The 14,637-nt window shown below is 39.0% G+C and overlaps 1 protein-coding gene across 1 annotated transcript in view; it reads right to left on the bottom strand.

Moving 5' to 3' along the window:
* Nucleotides 1–5,579: 5,579 nt before the first annotated feature.
* Nucleotides 5,580–14,637, bottom strand: part of RAB8B (RAB8B, member RAS oncogene family) — a 58,960-nt gene continuing 49,902 nt past the window's right edge. The window contains exons 6-8 of the mRNA XM_047737907.1: nucleotides 13,712–13,777; nucleotides 10,837–10,887; nucleotides 5,580–10,033 (exon numbers count right to left, since the gene is read on the bottom strand). Coding sequence (XP_047593863.1) covers nucleotides 9,941–10,033; nucleotides 10,837–10,887; nucleotides 13,712–13,777 — 210 coding nt within the window. The 3' untranslated portion in view covers nucleotides 5,580–9,940. The remainder of the gene's footprint in view (nucleotides 10,034–10,836; nucleotides 10,888–13,711; nucleotides 13,778–14,637) is intronic.

Below are 14,637 nucleotides of genomic sequence, written 5' to 3'. Positions count from 1 at the left end.
AGGTCCTTAGCATAAATTAAGATTTTTATCCAACAGCCATCTACATTTTTCCTGCACATTTTATAAAACTTTAATTATCGGGTGCCTGGGTGGCTCAGTAGGTTAAGCGTCTGCTTTCAGCTCAGGTCATGATCCCAGGGTCCTAGGATCAAGTTCCACATGGGGCTCCCCACTCAGCAGGGAATCTGCTTCTTTCTCTCCCTCTGCCCTTCTCTGCTGATGCACATGTGCTTATGCTCACTCTCTAATAAATAAAATCTTTAAAAAAAACATTTATTATTATTGAATATTTTAATAGATCCATGCTTTATTATTTGAGTTTGAAGCTAGAAAAAAAATTGTTTCTCCTGACAAATGCATACACTCAGCTCTGAGTGCTAACTCATCATATTCAGGCCTTATCTTGACTCCAAGAAGCTAAGAGCTAAATATATCTTCTGGGTTTCTGTTATTATAATTACTGCAATGACTTCAGAAAATGAGTTACTCTTTTATCCTTATTTTAATGACTTGATTACCCCAACTGTAGCTAGATCCATGTATCTTAAAGCTGCTTCAAATATTTGGAAGTAGGCAACTCAACACGCAGAACTATAAGTTGAGGGAATTTGTATTCATAGTATCTTGACCATATATCAATTCAATCTTAGTCCTCAAACCTAGTTTTAAAAAATGGGAAGGTAGGGGCGCCTGGGTGGTTCAGTGGTTTAAAGCCTCTGCCTTCGGCTCAGGTCATGATCCCAGAGTCCTGGGATAGAGCCCCGCATTGGGCTCTCTGCTCAGTGGGAGGCCTGCTTCCTCCTCTCTCTCTGCCTGCCTCCTCCTCTCTCTCTGCCTGCCTCTCTGCCTACTTGTGATCTCTGTCAAATAAATAAATAAAATCTGTAAAAAAAAAAAAAAAAAAAAAAAAAAAGGAAGGTAATGCAAAATGTAATGAGTTTGGCCCCCCCCGTCAGTAAAGACATCTTTAATGATGTCCTCTCGAACATGAACAGACATTTCTGCAAAGAAGACATCCAGATGGCCAACAGACACATGAAAAAGTGCTCCACATCACTTGGCATCAGGGAAATACAAATCAAAACCACAATGAGATATCACCTCACACCAGTCAGAATGGCTAAAATTAACAAGTCAGGAAATGACAGATGCTGGCGAGGATACAGAGAAAGGGGAACCCTCCTACACTGTTGGTGGGAATGCAAGCTGGTGCAACCACTCTGGAAAACAGCATGGAGGTTCCTCAAAATGTTGAAAATAGAACTACCCTATGACCCAGCAATTGCACTGCTGGGTATTTACCCTAAAGATACAAACGTAGTGATCCGAAGGGGCACGTGCACCCGAATGTTTATAGCAGCAATGTCTACAATAGCCAAACTATGGAAAGAACCTTGATGTCCATCAACAGACGAATGGATAAAGAAGATGTGGTATATATACACAATGGAATACTATGCAGTCATCAAAAGAAATGAAATCTTGCCATTTGCGACGACGTGGATGGAACTAGAGGGTATCATGCTTAGCGAAATAAGTCGATCTGAGAAAGACAACTATCATATGATCTCCCTGATATGAGGGAGAGGAGATGCAACATGGGGGGTTGAGAGGGTAGGAGAAGAATAAATGAAACAAGATGGGATTGGGAGGGAGACAAACCATAAGTGACTCTTAACCTCACAAAACAAACTGAGGGTTGATGGGGGGAGGGAGGTTGCGGGGGGGTGGGATTATGGACATTGGGGAGGGTATGTGCTATGGTGAGTGCTGTGAAGTGTGTGGACCTGGCGATTCACAGACCTGTACCCCTGGGGATAAAAATATATGTTTATAAAAAATAAAATTTAAAAAAAAATGATGTCCTCTCGAATAGAAAAGAAGAAAGCAACTAGACCAAACTGACAAAGTCACCAGTAAAATAGTCATCTTCAGCATTCATGGTTATTTACTAGAAAAACTAATTTCAAGTTTTCTCCGAATAATAGTACCTTACACTTATATAGGGCATTGCTGTTTAAAAAGCCCTTTTACATGGACTTCAACAATGCTGTTTATAAGAGAGGAGTTTGAGGCTAAGTAGTAGTGCCATTGACTCCTCAAGTTGCTTTTGTTTGTTTGCTTGGTTGGTTTTTTATTTTTTTTATTTTTTTAAAGATTTTATTTATTTGACAGAGAGACACGGTGAGAGAGGGAACACAAGCAGGAGGAGTGGCAGAGGGAGAAGCAGGCTTCCCGCCGAGGACACGGGGCTTGATCCCAGGACTCTGGGATCATGACCTGAGCCAAAGGCAGACCCTTAACTGACTGAGCCACCCAGGTGCCCCTTGGTTGGTTTTTTTTAAAGATTTTATTTATTTCAGAGAGCGAGCACAAGCAAGGGGAGCGGCAGGCAGAGGGAGAAGCAGGCTCCCTGCTGAGCAGGGAGCCCAACTTGGGGCTCGATCCCAGGACCCTGGGATCATGACCTGAGCCAAAGGCAGACACTTAACCAACTGAGCCACCAAGGCATCCCTACTCCTCAAGTTTTCAATTAAGAAGTAAATGGAAAACAGGGCGCCTGGGTGGCTCAGTGGTTAGAGCCTCTGCCTTCGGCTCAGGTCATGATCTCAGGGTCCTGGGATCGAGTCCCGCATCGGGCTCTCTGCTCAGCAGGGAGCCTGCCTCCTCCTCCTGTCTCTCTCTGCCTGCCTCTCTGCCTACTTTGATCTGTCTGTCAAATAAATTAAAAAAAAAAAAATCTTTAAAAAAAAAAAAAAAGAAGTAAATGGAAAACAAAATTTCCAAAATGACATAGCTTTCTTCAACATGTTAATTTTGATGATCGCTAAAGCTCACTGATTCTCTTCCAACACTTATTAAACACCTACTATGTGCCAGGCTCCTTCCTGGATACTATGGATACAAAGCTAAAGACTGGTCCCCATGCTCACAGGAACTTAGAGTCTAGTGGGAAGAGAATAAGCAGACAGTTAGAATCCAGTGCGTTGAAACTCTGGGCACACATGGGAGGGGGCTCCTAACCTGGATGGGTTGTGCCCAAAGTCTTCCCAGAGAAACCCTTACTAAGTCCTGAAAGACATGGAAGAGTTAGCTGGGAAAAGGGTAGGAAGTCAGTAAAAGGTGCAGCATAAGTGAAGGAATGAGAAAGCATGGTGGTGTGTTCGGGAAACTGCAGTTACTGGTGATGTTCAAAATGGGTATGAGTTAGGGTATGACAAGATCCCAGGCCAGAGAGAAAAGATGTGGGGGTGGTAAAGCTCTTTGTTTGCCAGGCTAAAGAGTTTAGCTTCTACCCCAAGGTTGTGAGGTACCACTGAAGGATTAAATTTGGCAGTGACAGAAGATTCCTGTTGGTGCTGTGAAAACTGGCTTGAAGGAAACTAAGAGTAGAGACTGGGCAACTGGTTAGGAGAGGTTGCAGAGATCTAGGCAAAAGATGGGGAGGCCTGAACACAGACAGGGGCAGAAACAATGGACAAGTGGATGGATGAGGAAGAGATAAAGGTGTTTGATCTATAAGACTCGGAGGCTACTTGTGGACCTAAGTAGATGATTGTGCTAACATCTACCATGAGGGAGAAAAGAAGAAAGAGAACCGCTTTCTCCTCCTGGGTTTAAGGATTGTTGGTGGGAACTGCTGGGGAGCAGGAAAGATGGAGAGCAGAGTTAAGACTCAGACATGTTGTTTGATGTACCTATAGCAGATCCCAGGGGAGATGGCCAATAGGCAGATCAATTTGGAAATCTTCCTGTCTGCAAAGAGGGCGAGGCTAGAGATACAAACCTGAAAGCCATATTAGTTTCCTACTGTTGCTGTAACAAATAATCACAAGTGTAGCAGCTTAAAAAAACACAAAGTGATTCTCTTAGAGTTCTGGAGGCCAGAATTATGAAATGACTTTTCCAGTCTAAAGCCAGTGTCAGGGCCAGGCTGGTTCCTTCTGGACGCTTTAGGAGAGAATCTCTTCCCCTTCCCTTTTCCAGATCCCAGAGGCTGCTTACCTCCTTTGGCTCACAGGCCTGCATGCTCACACCTTCACTCCCTTTCTGTCATCTCATAGTTTCCTTCTGATTCCAACTCCTCCTGTGTCCCTCCCATAAAGACCCTTGGGATTACATATACTCCACCCCAATAATCCAGGACAATCCCCCCCTTTCAAAAGCCATATCTTGACCACATCTGTGAAGTCCTTTTTGCTATGCAGAGTGACATTCACAGGTTCCAGGGATCAGGGCATGAACATCCTTGGGGGCCATTATTCCCCCGATCACAGAAGTTATGAGCATTTAAGAGCCATGAAAAAGGATGAAATTATTTTTGGAAAAGTGGAGAATCAGGAGAATACTGTCACAGAAGCTATGAGAACATTTCTGGGAGGAAGAGATATACTGGTCAAATGCCGCCAAGAGGTTAACCAAAATAAGGATGAAAAATTGTCTGTGACTTCAGCAACTAGGCCACTGTAAGACCAATGTCAGTGAAGTGACTGGCGAGGAAGCCAGACTGGAGTAGGCTGAGGAATAAAGGAAAAACAAAAAAGTGAAGATGGTAACTGTAGGCAACTCTTTGAAGAAGCTTAGCTACAAGAGGAAGAAGAGAAAAAAGGGCAATAGGGGAGAGAGACATGAGGCCAACATCTGTGGCGTTAGGGTGCTTAGATGATGAGGGGCCAGGTGTAACACGGGATAAAAGTGTGAAGGTGGAAGAGAAAGAGCTTCAAGTTCTCTGAAGGGCAGAGGTGGGAGGATGAGTGCAGAAAAGAGGCAGTGGTGAGAAAGGGACAGAAGAGAAGGGATGCTTCTGCTCCAAGAGGAAGGAGTGAGGATGAGGGTGGCGTTGGGCGCTGGACCCTGGTAGGCCATAGGATAGAGAGGGAGAGATGGCTAACTGATGTTTTTCTCTGAGAAGCAAGAACTGAAAGACTTATCAAGAGTAAAGGGAGAGAAGTGGGAAACTTGAGAACAGTGAAGGTTCAAAATGGTGCTTGGGATGAACACAAAAGGCTACGACCAGGAACGTGCACAAGCATTGTGGGAGAATAGTGACAGGGCTGGGGTCTCAATCTGTGGCATTTGGAAGTGAAAACCAAACAACAGAAACTAAACTTGGGAGGACTAAGAAGGGAAGGATGATCAAATTAAGACTGCCATTCTATAACAATTCTATAACAGAATCACCTCAATGTATTCTGATCTAGGTAAGAGCAGGAGATCTGCCCATTTTTCTGAGTCTCTCTCTCTCTCTTTTTTTTAAAGATTTTATTTATTTGACAGAGAGAGAGCAAGAGAGAGAGAGCGCAAGCAGGGGGACCCGGAGAGGGTGAAGCAGACTCCTGCCGAGCAGGGAGCCAGATGCGGGCTCGATCCTAGGACCCTGGGATCATGACTGGGCCGAAGGCAGACGCTTAACGACTGAGCCAGCCAGGTACCTCAATTTTTCTGAGTCTTGAAGCAATTTTAAGTCAGATAAGTTTGCTAAAATATCTCAAGCCTACCATGGTTTGAATCATACACGTAGATTCTGAAGAATCTGAAGAAACATTTTTTAAATGTGCAATTCATTTCAGAGTCATGAGTTATTTTCATTATGTAGTTTTTATTTTAGACGAACATTACTGTAAAAAAAAGTTCACCTGGAATAAAATCCATTTAAAAACAAAACAAAACAAAACCACAGCATCAGTATCAGTATACAGTTAATGAATTGGCTTAAACAAGATTAACCACATGACAGGTTCACTTTATCTGAAGGAGCTTTTCACATTAAGCTGTTAAAGCAAAAATAAAATATGCTGAAACATATACAGAAGGATAAATCTATGGAAAAACTAGGTATTTCCCATTGGGGGCATGATTTTAGTCAAATAGTTTATGGCATTTTGCACTAAAGGAACTGCAGTGTCAGCTGCAAAAAACAAAATATAACCCATCTGTAAGGCCATAGGAATGAATTATAATTAAGTTCACATTTTAAAAAAGGTAAGAAAATGAAACCAGAAGTTCTATTAGTTCTTGGCAATAAGAAATGCAATCGCATATGGCACAAGCATTTCAAAAAATGAAGTAAAATTTGAAAATATCCCTAAAATAATTATTTGCTGATATTCACTTCTGTAAATTTCAGTCATTTAGAATTTTTTCAGACTGAACAGGACTCCCGTTAATTTTATTAGTCTAAAAAAAAAGTCTGATTCTCTGTAAAATTGTGCTGGGGTTTAAAATTTTATTAGCATATTCCCTCTAGGTCCCTCTAGGACAAGAAATTTTTCTTCTCTCTCTCTTTTTTTTTTTTTGGACATTCCATTTCCCTCCCTTCTTTGCATATAACAAGAAGGGAAAAGGAATGTCTTTTCTGTTAGAAGAAAAATTCTAAAAAACCTGACGGCAGAAATGAGTGCTTAAAATCTGAGATAAGTAAACCAACATAATGAAATGCTGTATTAAAATTTGAAGCTTAAAAGCTCATCTTTAAAGATTAAGTACTAAATTTATAAAGAAAGCTAAGTCATGAACTAGAAAAAAAATCTGCTTAAATGCATCACTTACTGTTCACAGGAAAAAATTTATAAGTCTTACTACAGATTCTCAGCATTCAGAATCTGTAAAATGGAATTATAATCTCTTACTTAGAAATTTCTGCAAACGTTCATCTATATTGCACAGCTAAATTTCTTAAGGGAGACAGGGAGATCATACCTTGTTTGCACTAGTGGCTATGACATGTATGTTCTATTCTAGAGTAAGCTATCTCCTACCTTTTCCAATGATGTCTTTAGTCCAAAACAAAACATAAAATCTAAATGGTGCTGGAGGCTTCAAGGCTGGCTCACTGGTTTTCTACCAGGTATTAGAATACTAGTTAGCTAAATGAGGTATAATTAAAAAATAGTCCTTCAAAGTAAAGAGTATAGTCTTCCGAACATTTATAACAAAGACTGCACAAAATGTTCATGTAAAGAGTAAGAAACCCTGCGGCACCTTCTAACCGATGCACAGGTGGATTATTTTCTCATAATCTGTACGAAGTAAAACATAGCTAAAATAAATTCCCAGTGAAACGTTTTACAATCAACTGGTTTACATGCTACTGAGTTACAGCACATTTTCAGTGTCTGAAATCCTCAGACTCTACTTGAAAAGGTCTAGTCCAATCATTGTCAAGAATCAGCACACTGATAGTCACGTGCAGCCCGGAACCACAAATACTGCTGCAAACACCTTTCTGTACCTTGTCCGTAAGACCACAAACATGTTCACACAAACTAGCTTTCTTCAGTTTCAGCAGGGAACAGACAATTATCTGTCACTAAATTCATCTACATATAGAAAAAATAATGCACTATATGTACATTATTAAGCAAAATGGAATATTTATTGGGTCATTTTACCATGCAGAAAGTGAACTTCCTATGGTCTTAGCTCAAATTATATACAATTTAGCAAAGCTAAACGTAAGAAAATAGCAAAGACGATTTATTTCTATATAACAGAGCATCTACCTCCAAATTGCTGCTACTTCAAAGAGCACTTTTAGACTCATCTAAATTTTACAGGCTCTTTCAAAGGGAAGATCGTGGAGACTAACTATTAACCCACATCAGACAAAAGAAGAGAGAAGGAATGAAACAAAAGCAAAGCATTGTGTTTTAAAACAAAAAACAAAAAAACAAAAGCTAACCACAGAATGTGTCAGTTTTGGTTTGCAGACAACCCCTGAGATATAAACCAAAGTGTTAAGACACCAAATAGTCAGAGGTAAATTACTAGGAGAATTACATTCATACATGGTGTCATAGCACTTGCCTTTTAGAAAGTATTTCGTTACCATTCAGAAAGCTTAACTGCTTGGATCTTTTTCAGAAAACTAGTAAATCAGAGATGTTTCTAAGAAATTATTTTTTCTTTCCAAAAATGGAGCTAATTTTAAAATGGTAGATGTACAATCAACTTTCAATCAAGCAACTACTGATTAGACTGGGACACAACCAGGTGCCTGTAGGCCTATAGGTAAATACAAACAAACAAACGAAATCAAGAAGGCTGAGATCTGCCAACATTAAGTTTAGTGTATCCATCAAAAATAGCTCTGGTATATTTGCAGCTGCTAAACTGTACATAAGTTTTCAAATAATAGTAAAGATCTGACAGGTCCAAGCATTCCAATGTTAATGTCTTGATCTGAAGCAATCCATTTGCTTGAATCCATTGCTTGAACAAGCAATCCATTTCCATTTTCATCTCCACTCTCAACTCTCAAGCATGATGGTAACCTTCATGAAACAAAAAAAGCCTAACAGGAAGGATAATTATTGGCAGAATTCATTTCCCTAATCACCTATTCATTACTCCCTGCTCTATTATGACATTGAAGGCTAGAATAACAACAACATGATCTGAATTTGGCACATAAATTAACGCTAAATAGCTTTTTATTTTTTTCTTATGTGAAGGTTTCATCTACAAAAGGTATACCAGTACCACTGTCTGGTGAGAAAGGCAGATGAGCTTTTGGCTGGTTTTGGCCCAAATGACTGGACCGAGTTCTATAACAACAAACCCAAACAGATGGAACCGGGTTCAACCCATTCAATAACAGATGCTTTAAAATGGAAACCTTGCTCCTATTTTCTCTAACAAAAAGGCAAGACTTTTCCTAGAGGCTGCACTAGGTCTAATTACCTTTGTTTAAAGAAGAAGAAGAAGAAGAAGAAGAAGAAGGGGGAGAAGAAGAAGAAGGGAGCTCAAATAACAACAGAACAAAAAATCATTCTGTTTACCATTAGCTATCTCTGTTACCAAGAGCTATCTCTGTTACACTTATATCAACAAGTTAATCTATCTCCCTATAGGTAAGCTTTCTACAAACAAAAATCTAAATCCAATACTTGTTAACTTTTGCAGACAGGGATCACAGTAGAGACTGGGTATTACAAACGAAACCAGCAAGTTAAAGAGTGAACTTAAGAAAAAATGCATTGCATGTATTATGATGCTGATATGACAGAACCACAATAAGATGCTAAAATAAGATCTAAATGGTACATCTCTCTACCTATGTAAAATTTCAGCTCAAGAAGTTCACAATTAGAAACAGACAACAATGTTCAAATACGTTATGTTTTTGATCACTGAGTGGTTACAAGAGGTCAAACATAAGAGAGAATAGTAAATATAAACCCCAGGAAACGCAATATTAAGGTGATTTCCAAATGTAGCTTCTAGTGATCAGAGAGAGGTAATCAATTGAAAAAGTGACTTATTCAGCTACCCAAACTCTCCAACAAAAAGGTCGGGAATGAAACAAAATTCTAAATAACCTGAAGAAATAAAGGAATTATGGCCTCTGATGAATAGATGGACATTTTCAATGAATTTTTTTTAAGATCACTTGTATCAGAATTTAATGATTCTTATTTAAGGAAATCACAAATTAGAGCCCTTAAAAAAATTCTATCAATGCAACAACATCTGGCCACATGACCCAAACTAAACATCTTTTAATTTTAGTACGTTAACCTCTGCTTTAAATGTTTTACTTTTTTCAAACATCCCCAGGTGCACAAATTTGTCTAGAACTAATAATGAGGCAAAAGTGTGCAAATATGAGTCTGAAACTGTGCTGTAGCAGGGACAGGCTAACACTGATGTGCAAAGTGAAAAAGAAAAGATAGCAGCTTCTGGGACAAACCAAAGGAAAAACAAGTTAAGTCCTGCATATGTCTCCACTTCATTGCTTCCATGTTTGAAAAAAGGAGCCTGTTAACTTGATAGGCCATGAGGCTGAAATCCACATGGCATCCTGTGTCGAGAAGTCTAGGTTCAGTGGTGCTCTCAGCAGCAGCCAGGTGGTGTGATTCTGAGGCTGGCTGACCTGTGCTTTCAGAGAAGCAGGAAAGGGTCCTTTAGGTGTGCTGCAGTCTCTCAGAAACTGAGTTTATCAAAGTAGCGAACAACGGAAGAAACTGGTCTTCTTTGATCGGTTCTCTGTTATTTTCACTGGTCCACCTGACCCTGATGAATTGCTGTCATTCTAAAAAAGGGAAGATGAAGTTACCAAGGAAATAAAAGTTTCATGGTTTGATCCCAATTATCTAAAATGTACAAATGTCAAACTATGCCACAAATGTGTCTTTGGTAGAGTATTTTATTAGAAAGGGGACTTGTCAGGCTCTGATGTTGTCCATATCTTTGGAAATGGTGGATTAAAATGAGAAACATATTTTTAGGATAGCACCTTTAAATTAATAATGTATTCAATGGGAAGCTCCCATTTCCAGTTCAGAAAAATAGCCAATGGAGTGTAAAGTTTCAAGGGTAATGATGGAAACAATGTTAGGATATCGGTATAGGCAATCTTCTTGCTAGAGGTAAGAACAGTTGCTAATGTAAGGTATGCAGTTATATTCGGGATTCTGGCGAAAACAAACTTTCAAGGTGTTCTTAACGATTCGTCACTGACATCATTTCTAATTTAAGTGAACTTTAGCAACTTTAAGATCATAATTACATATACATATAAATACCTGTCACATTAAAACTAAACTAGAAAATTTCATGGCAAAATTTTGTGTCATTATTATTTTAATTATTCTGGTCAAAATTCCATTAAAGACCGCCCACAGAATTAGATGAAAGGATGGAAGCAGCCACAGTTCAGAAGAAACAGAAATAAAAATCAAAATTCAATCAGGTGAATATGTGATTCAGGAAAAAATGAGTCACTGTGACTATGTTACAAACAGCCCTATCCTTTTAATCAAATAAATAAACAGCAAAAATAAGAAAAACAAATTTAACAAATAGCAGAATGAAAGTAAAAAAAGTGATACAAACCATTTTTCTGTTGAGTTTTGTCATTATATCTCGTGCAAGTGTAAAAAATGCCTAAAGGTAAACCAAAAATTTTATTAATGTATGTTTATATTTTATGAAGTAGAAATGTAGAATGTTATCATTATTTCATTATAAAATATTATTTGACACTTTTTAATTGAGAAAAGAACAAAACTGTAATTGTAGTGTACACCTGAATATTGTATCTTATTTTTCAATGATATCATGAACACTGTCAATCATGGGGCACCTGGGTGGCTCAGTAGGTTGAGCATCCAACTCTTGGTTTCAGATCAGGTTGTGATCTTGGGGTCGTGGGACTGAGCTCTGTGCTCAGCATGGAGTCTGCTGGAGATTACCTCCCTCTCCTTTTCCCTCTCCTTCTGCTCCTCCCCCTGCTCGTGTATGTGTGCTCTTTCTCTTGCTAAAATAAATAAATTAAATTAAAACCCTGTCATTCATTCACTCATCAAATATTTTCTGCACATAATACCTAACACAAGTTCCTCATGTGACACTTGCTGAGTTATAGAAACCTTCCTCAGTGCAACAAAAGCACCTGTGGGGGCAGAGGCTCTAGGTCACCGCAGGTCCTCAGAGCAGGGTGCAGTGTCTTGTCTTGGAGATGCTGAATATGTCTAATAATTGAATGAATTATGCTAGAGCTCTAGAATCTGTTTCCACAAAAATCTCTATCTTTTATCCCCAATCTCCTCTCTTTCAAATAGCTTTCACTCTTGTACCTGAGAATTGTATCATCTTCTATGTCTTAGCTCAGCTCAATTCCCTACCGTGGAAATAAATTCAAACAGAAAGAGGAAAAATCTGAGTAATCTCAGTGACATTTTGTGCCTAGTGTGCCTTGACCCAAATGAAGTATTTTTTTAAACCTATCATTTCTACTTTGTTTCTACACAGCCAAGACTTTTTTTTTTTAAGATTTTATTTTTAAGTAATCTCTACACCCTATATGGGGCTTGAACTCACAACTCCAAGATCATGAGTCGCATGCTCCACTGACTGAGCCAGCCAGGTGCCTCTCTACAGAGCCAAGACTCTTAAAGAATCTTCGGTTGTCTCCATGCTAAACCCACAACTGTCGGTCTCTTTGTTCCCAACCACCCCTGATGCCCCCAAAGATGTTCAGGAGAAGGTTTATGTCCAATCAAGTCAAAGAGAGACAACATGATAACCACTCTCCTCACTTATTACCAATGTTGCACTGTCACACTGGTCACCTGTGAGTCTAAGTTTCAAAGGAAGCTCATCCCAGTTTCTAGGAAAAGCTAACGACACTAAATTAAAGCTCTGGGAAAGCTGCTAATTTCTGCCAAATGTCTGGTCAGAATAAGCAGCTCGGGCAACTCTCAGCTCTGTAATCGCATAGCTCACAGCTCTCTGTAAGCCACAGATGCCATCACAGTGCAGCCACAAACAGAGACCTAAACCTGCTCCATTAAGCCAGGGTACAGAGTTCACTTTGTGGGAGAAACCCTATCTGGGCCATCTCAGGGCACACATTTTCTCCTGTTTCTACTTAAGAGGTTCCCCTCTTTCTGATGGAAGGAAATCCTTTTGTGGCAAGCAGAAGGAAGCATTTTTCTGCTCCTCTATGCTTGTGTAAATAAATGAACAGAAGCTTCCTGTTTCCTAACACCCATTAGCCAACCTGAAACAATTAGTGGTAGTTATTAAAAACATGAAGAAAAAGTTCTGACCAGTGTCCCTTAGCTAATAAAGTCATTTAAATCTCAATTTTAAGCAATAATGGTTATGGTGCATGGTGGTAGTCTAAGAAATGAAATGTCTATAAAACCATCAGTATTACTGTCCATTCAGTTGCACGTATTAACACACACTTATCATTTTTACAACAAGTTTTAAGAATGTTATTAATGGCGCGCCTGGGTGGCTCAGTTGGTTAACCAACTGCCTTTGGCTCAGGTTACAATTCTGGAGTCCTGGCATCGAGTCCCGCATTGGGCTCCCTGCTCAGTGGGGAGTCTGCTTCTTCTTCCAACCCTCTCCCCTCTCATGCTCTCTCTCTCTCACTCTCAATCTCAAATAAATTCTAAAAAATTATTAATTAATTTATTTGTCAGAAAGAGAGAAAGCACAAGCAGGGGGAGCAGCAGGCAGAGGGAAAAGCAGTCTCCCCGCTGAGCAAGGAGCCCAGTGCAAGACTCGATCCCAGGACCCCGGGTTCACGACCTGAGCTGAAGGCAGATCCTTAACCAATGGAGCCACCCAGGCTTCCCTAAAAAATGTTTTTAAAAAAGAAAATATTATCAACAACTGCCCTTGGTAAAGAAAATTTATTCTTAGAAGACTCTAGATGATTTGTCTTTAACAATTAACTTACTGAAAATTTATTAAAACTACTCTCTGATAAACACATTTATTTCTACTAAATGCTGTTGTGTTACAATATATCATGCTCAATCTAAGGAAATCTGTTCAATAATCAGTTTAATTCTCTCTTGAGAGAGTACAGACATGAAAGTAAGATTCTCCTGCTACAGGCTACTACTATAGGATGACACGAACCATGATAAATGAGCAGAAAACACTGTGCTTGTTCGGCGAGTGCAGGATTTCTGGCTTCCTAAACAAAGGGCAAAGCTGAGCTTGAACAGAACTTCTACCTTCTGCTCAGTGAATCTTAATCAAGCAATCTCATATAGCCCATGTGGGGGCTGGTTGCTAGAAATTCAACAACCTGGGTCCCCATAAAAGTCACAAAAATTCACAAAATGGAGGTGGAGCTCACAGAAGGCATTCACTAAGAAAAGGACAACTTTGGAGAGTTGCTTGAACATAAGCATCTCAGCTCTAATGTTACCCCATAACAGGTCACCGAACATTTCTTTCTTACCTCTTCTACATTTGTACTGGATTTTGCACTTGTCTCCAAGAATTTAATCCCATAGTCAATAGCTAACTGAAAGGCAAACAGAAACATTTAAATTTTGTTCAAGTTGCTTCAACATATAAAGCATTTCCTTTTACTAGGTTGTTCAAAGTCCCAAAGGTAGAGGATCTAGTTGAAAACTCTTGTGGTTCTCAAGTTTCTTTGCTTTCTTCTATGTGTTTGAAATGTAGACATCTAACTTAATCATCATAAGTAAAATGGCAGTGCTTCCACTCAAGACATGACTTAAATTATTCTTTTGTTCTATTATGCTTTAGTTCTCTAGTATGCTTACAAGAAAAAGCGTGAGACAGATACTTGCTCCTACCATTAATTTGGGATTCGCTGACCCCTTTCACCTGCTCCCAAAGTACAACTCTCTAACAGTTACTATACTGACTTTTCATTATTTTTTAATAAATTGGTACATAAAGAATGAAAGCTTAAAATGCTAAGTACTCACTGCTTTCGTTTTTATTTGGTTTCTATTTCCATCTATTCCCAAAAAGTTCCCAGTTTATTTAAAATAACAAGATTAAATGAATGTTCTTACAGAAAAAAAGTTTGCAGTCAGACTTAAAAACAAAATACATTTTGCATGCATCACTAAAAAAAGGCCAAAGCAAAATTCCAAGACTTAAAAACCGAAGCCTCTAAGTTAACTTAGAAAATGTTATAGAAATAAATATGTACATGTAATAAATTCTTGCTTTTTTTGCAGGGTACAAAATAGAAAACACCATAAATGACATCCACAGCTTGATGAATTAAAAGTAGTTTCACCATAATGACGTAAATCTAATATGGTGTAAAATAGTCTTAGGAAAAAAATAATGAATTGGAATGTGATTACTGGTTAAGCTTCACCTATCTGATCGCTTTTAATTGAA

This window comes from Lutra lutra, chromosome 7, assembly GCF_902655055.1.
Source record: "Lutra lutra chromosome 7, mLutLut1.2, whole genome shotgun sequence".
NCBI classification, from domain to species: domain Eukaryota; kingdom Metazoa; phylum Chordata; class Mammalia; order Carnivora; family Mustelidae; genus Lutra; species Lutra lutra.
Note: the sequence above shows the minus strand (reverse complement) of the source record. Positions and strands in the feature narration are given on the sequence as shown.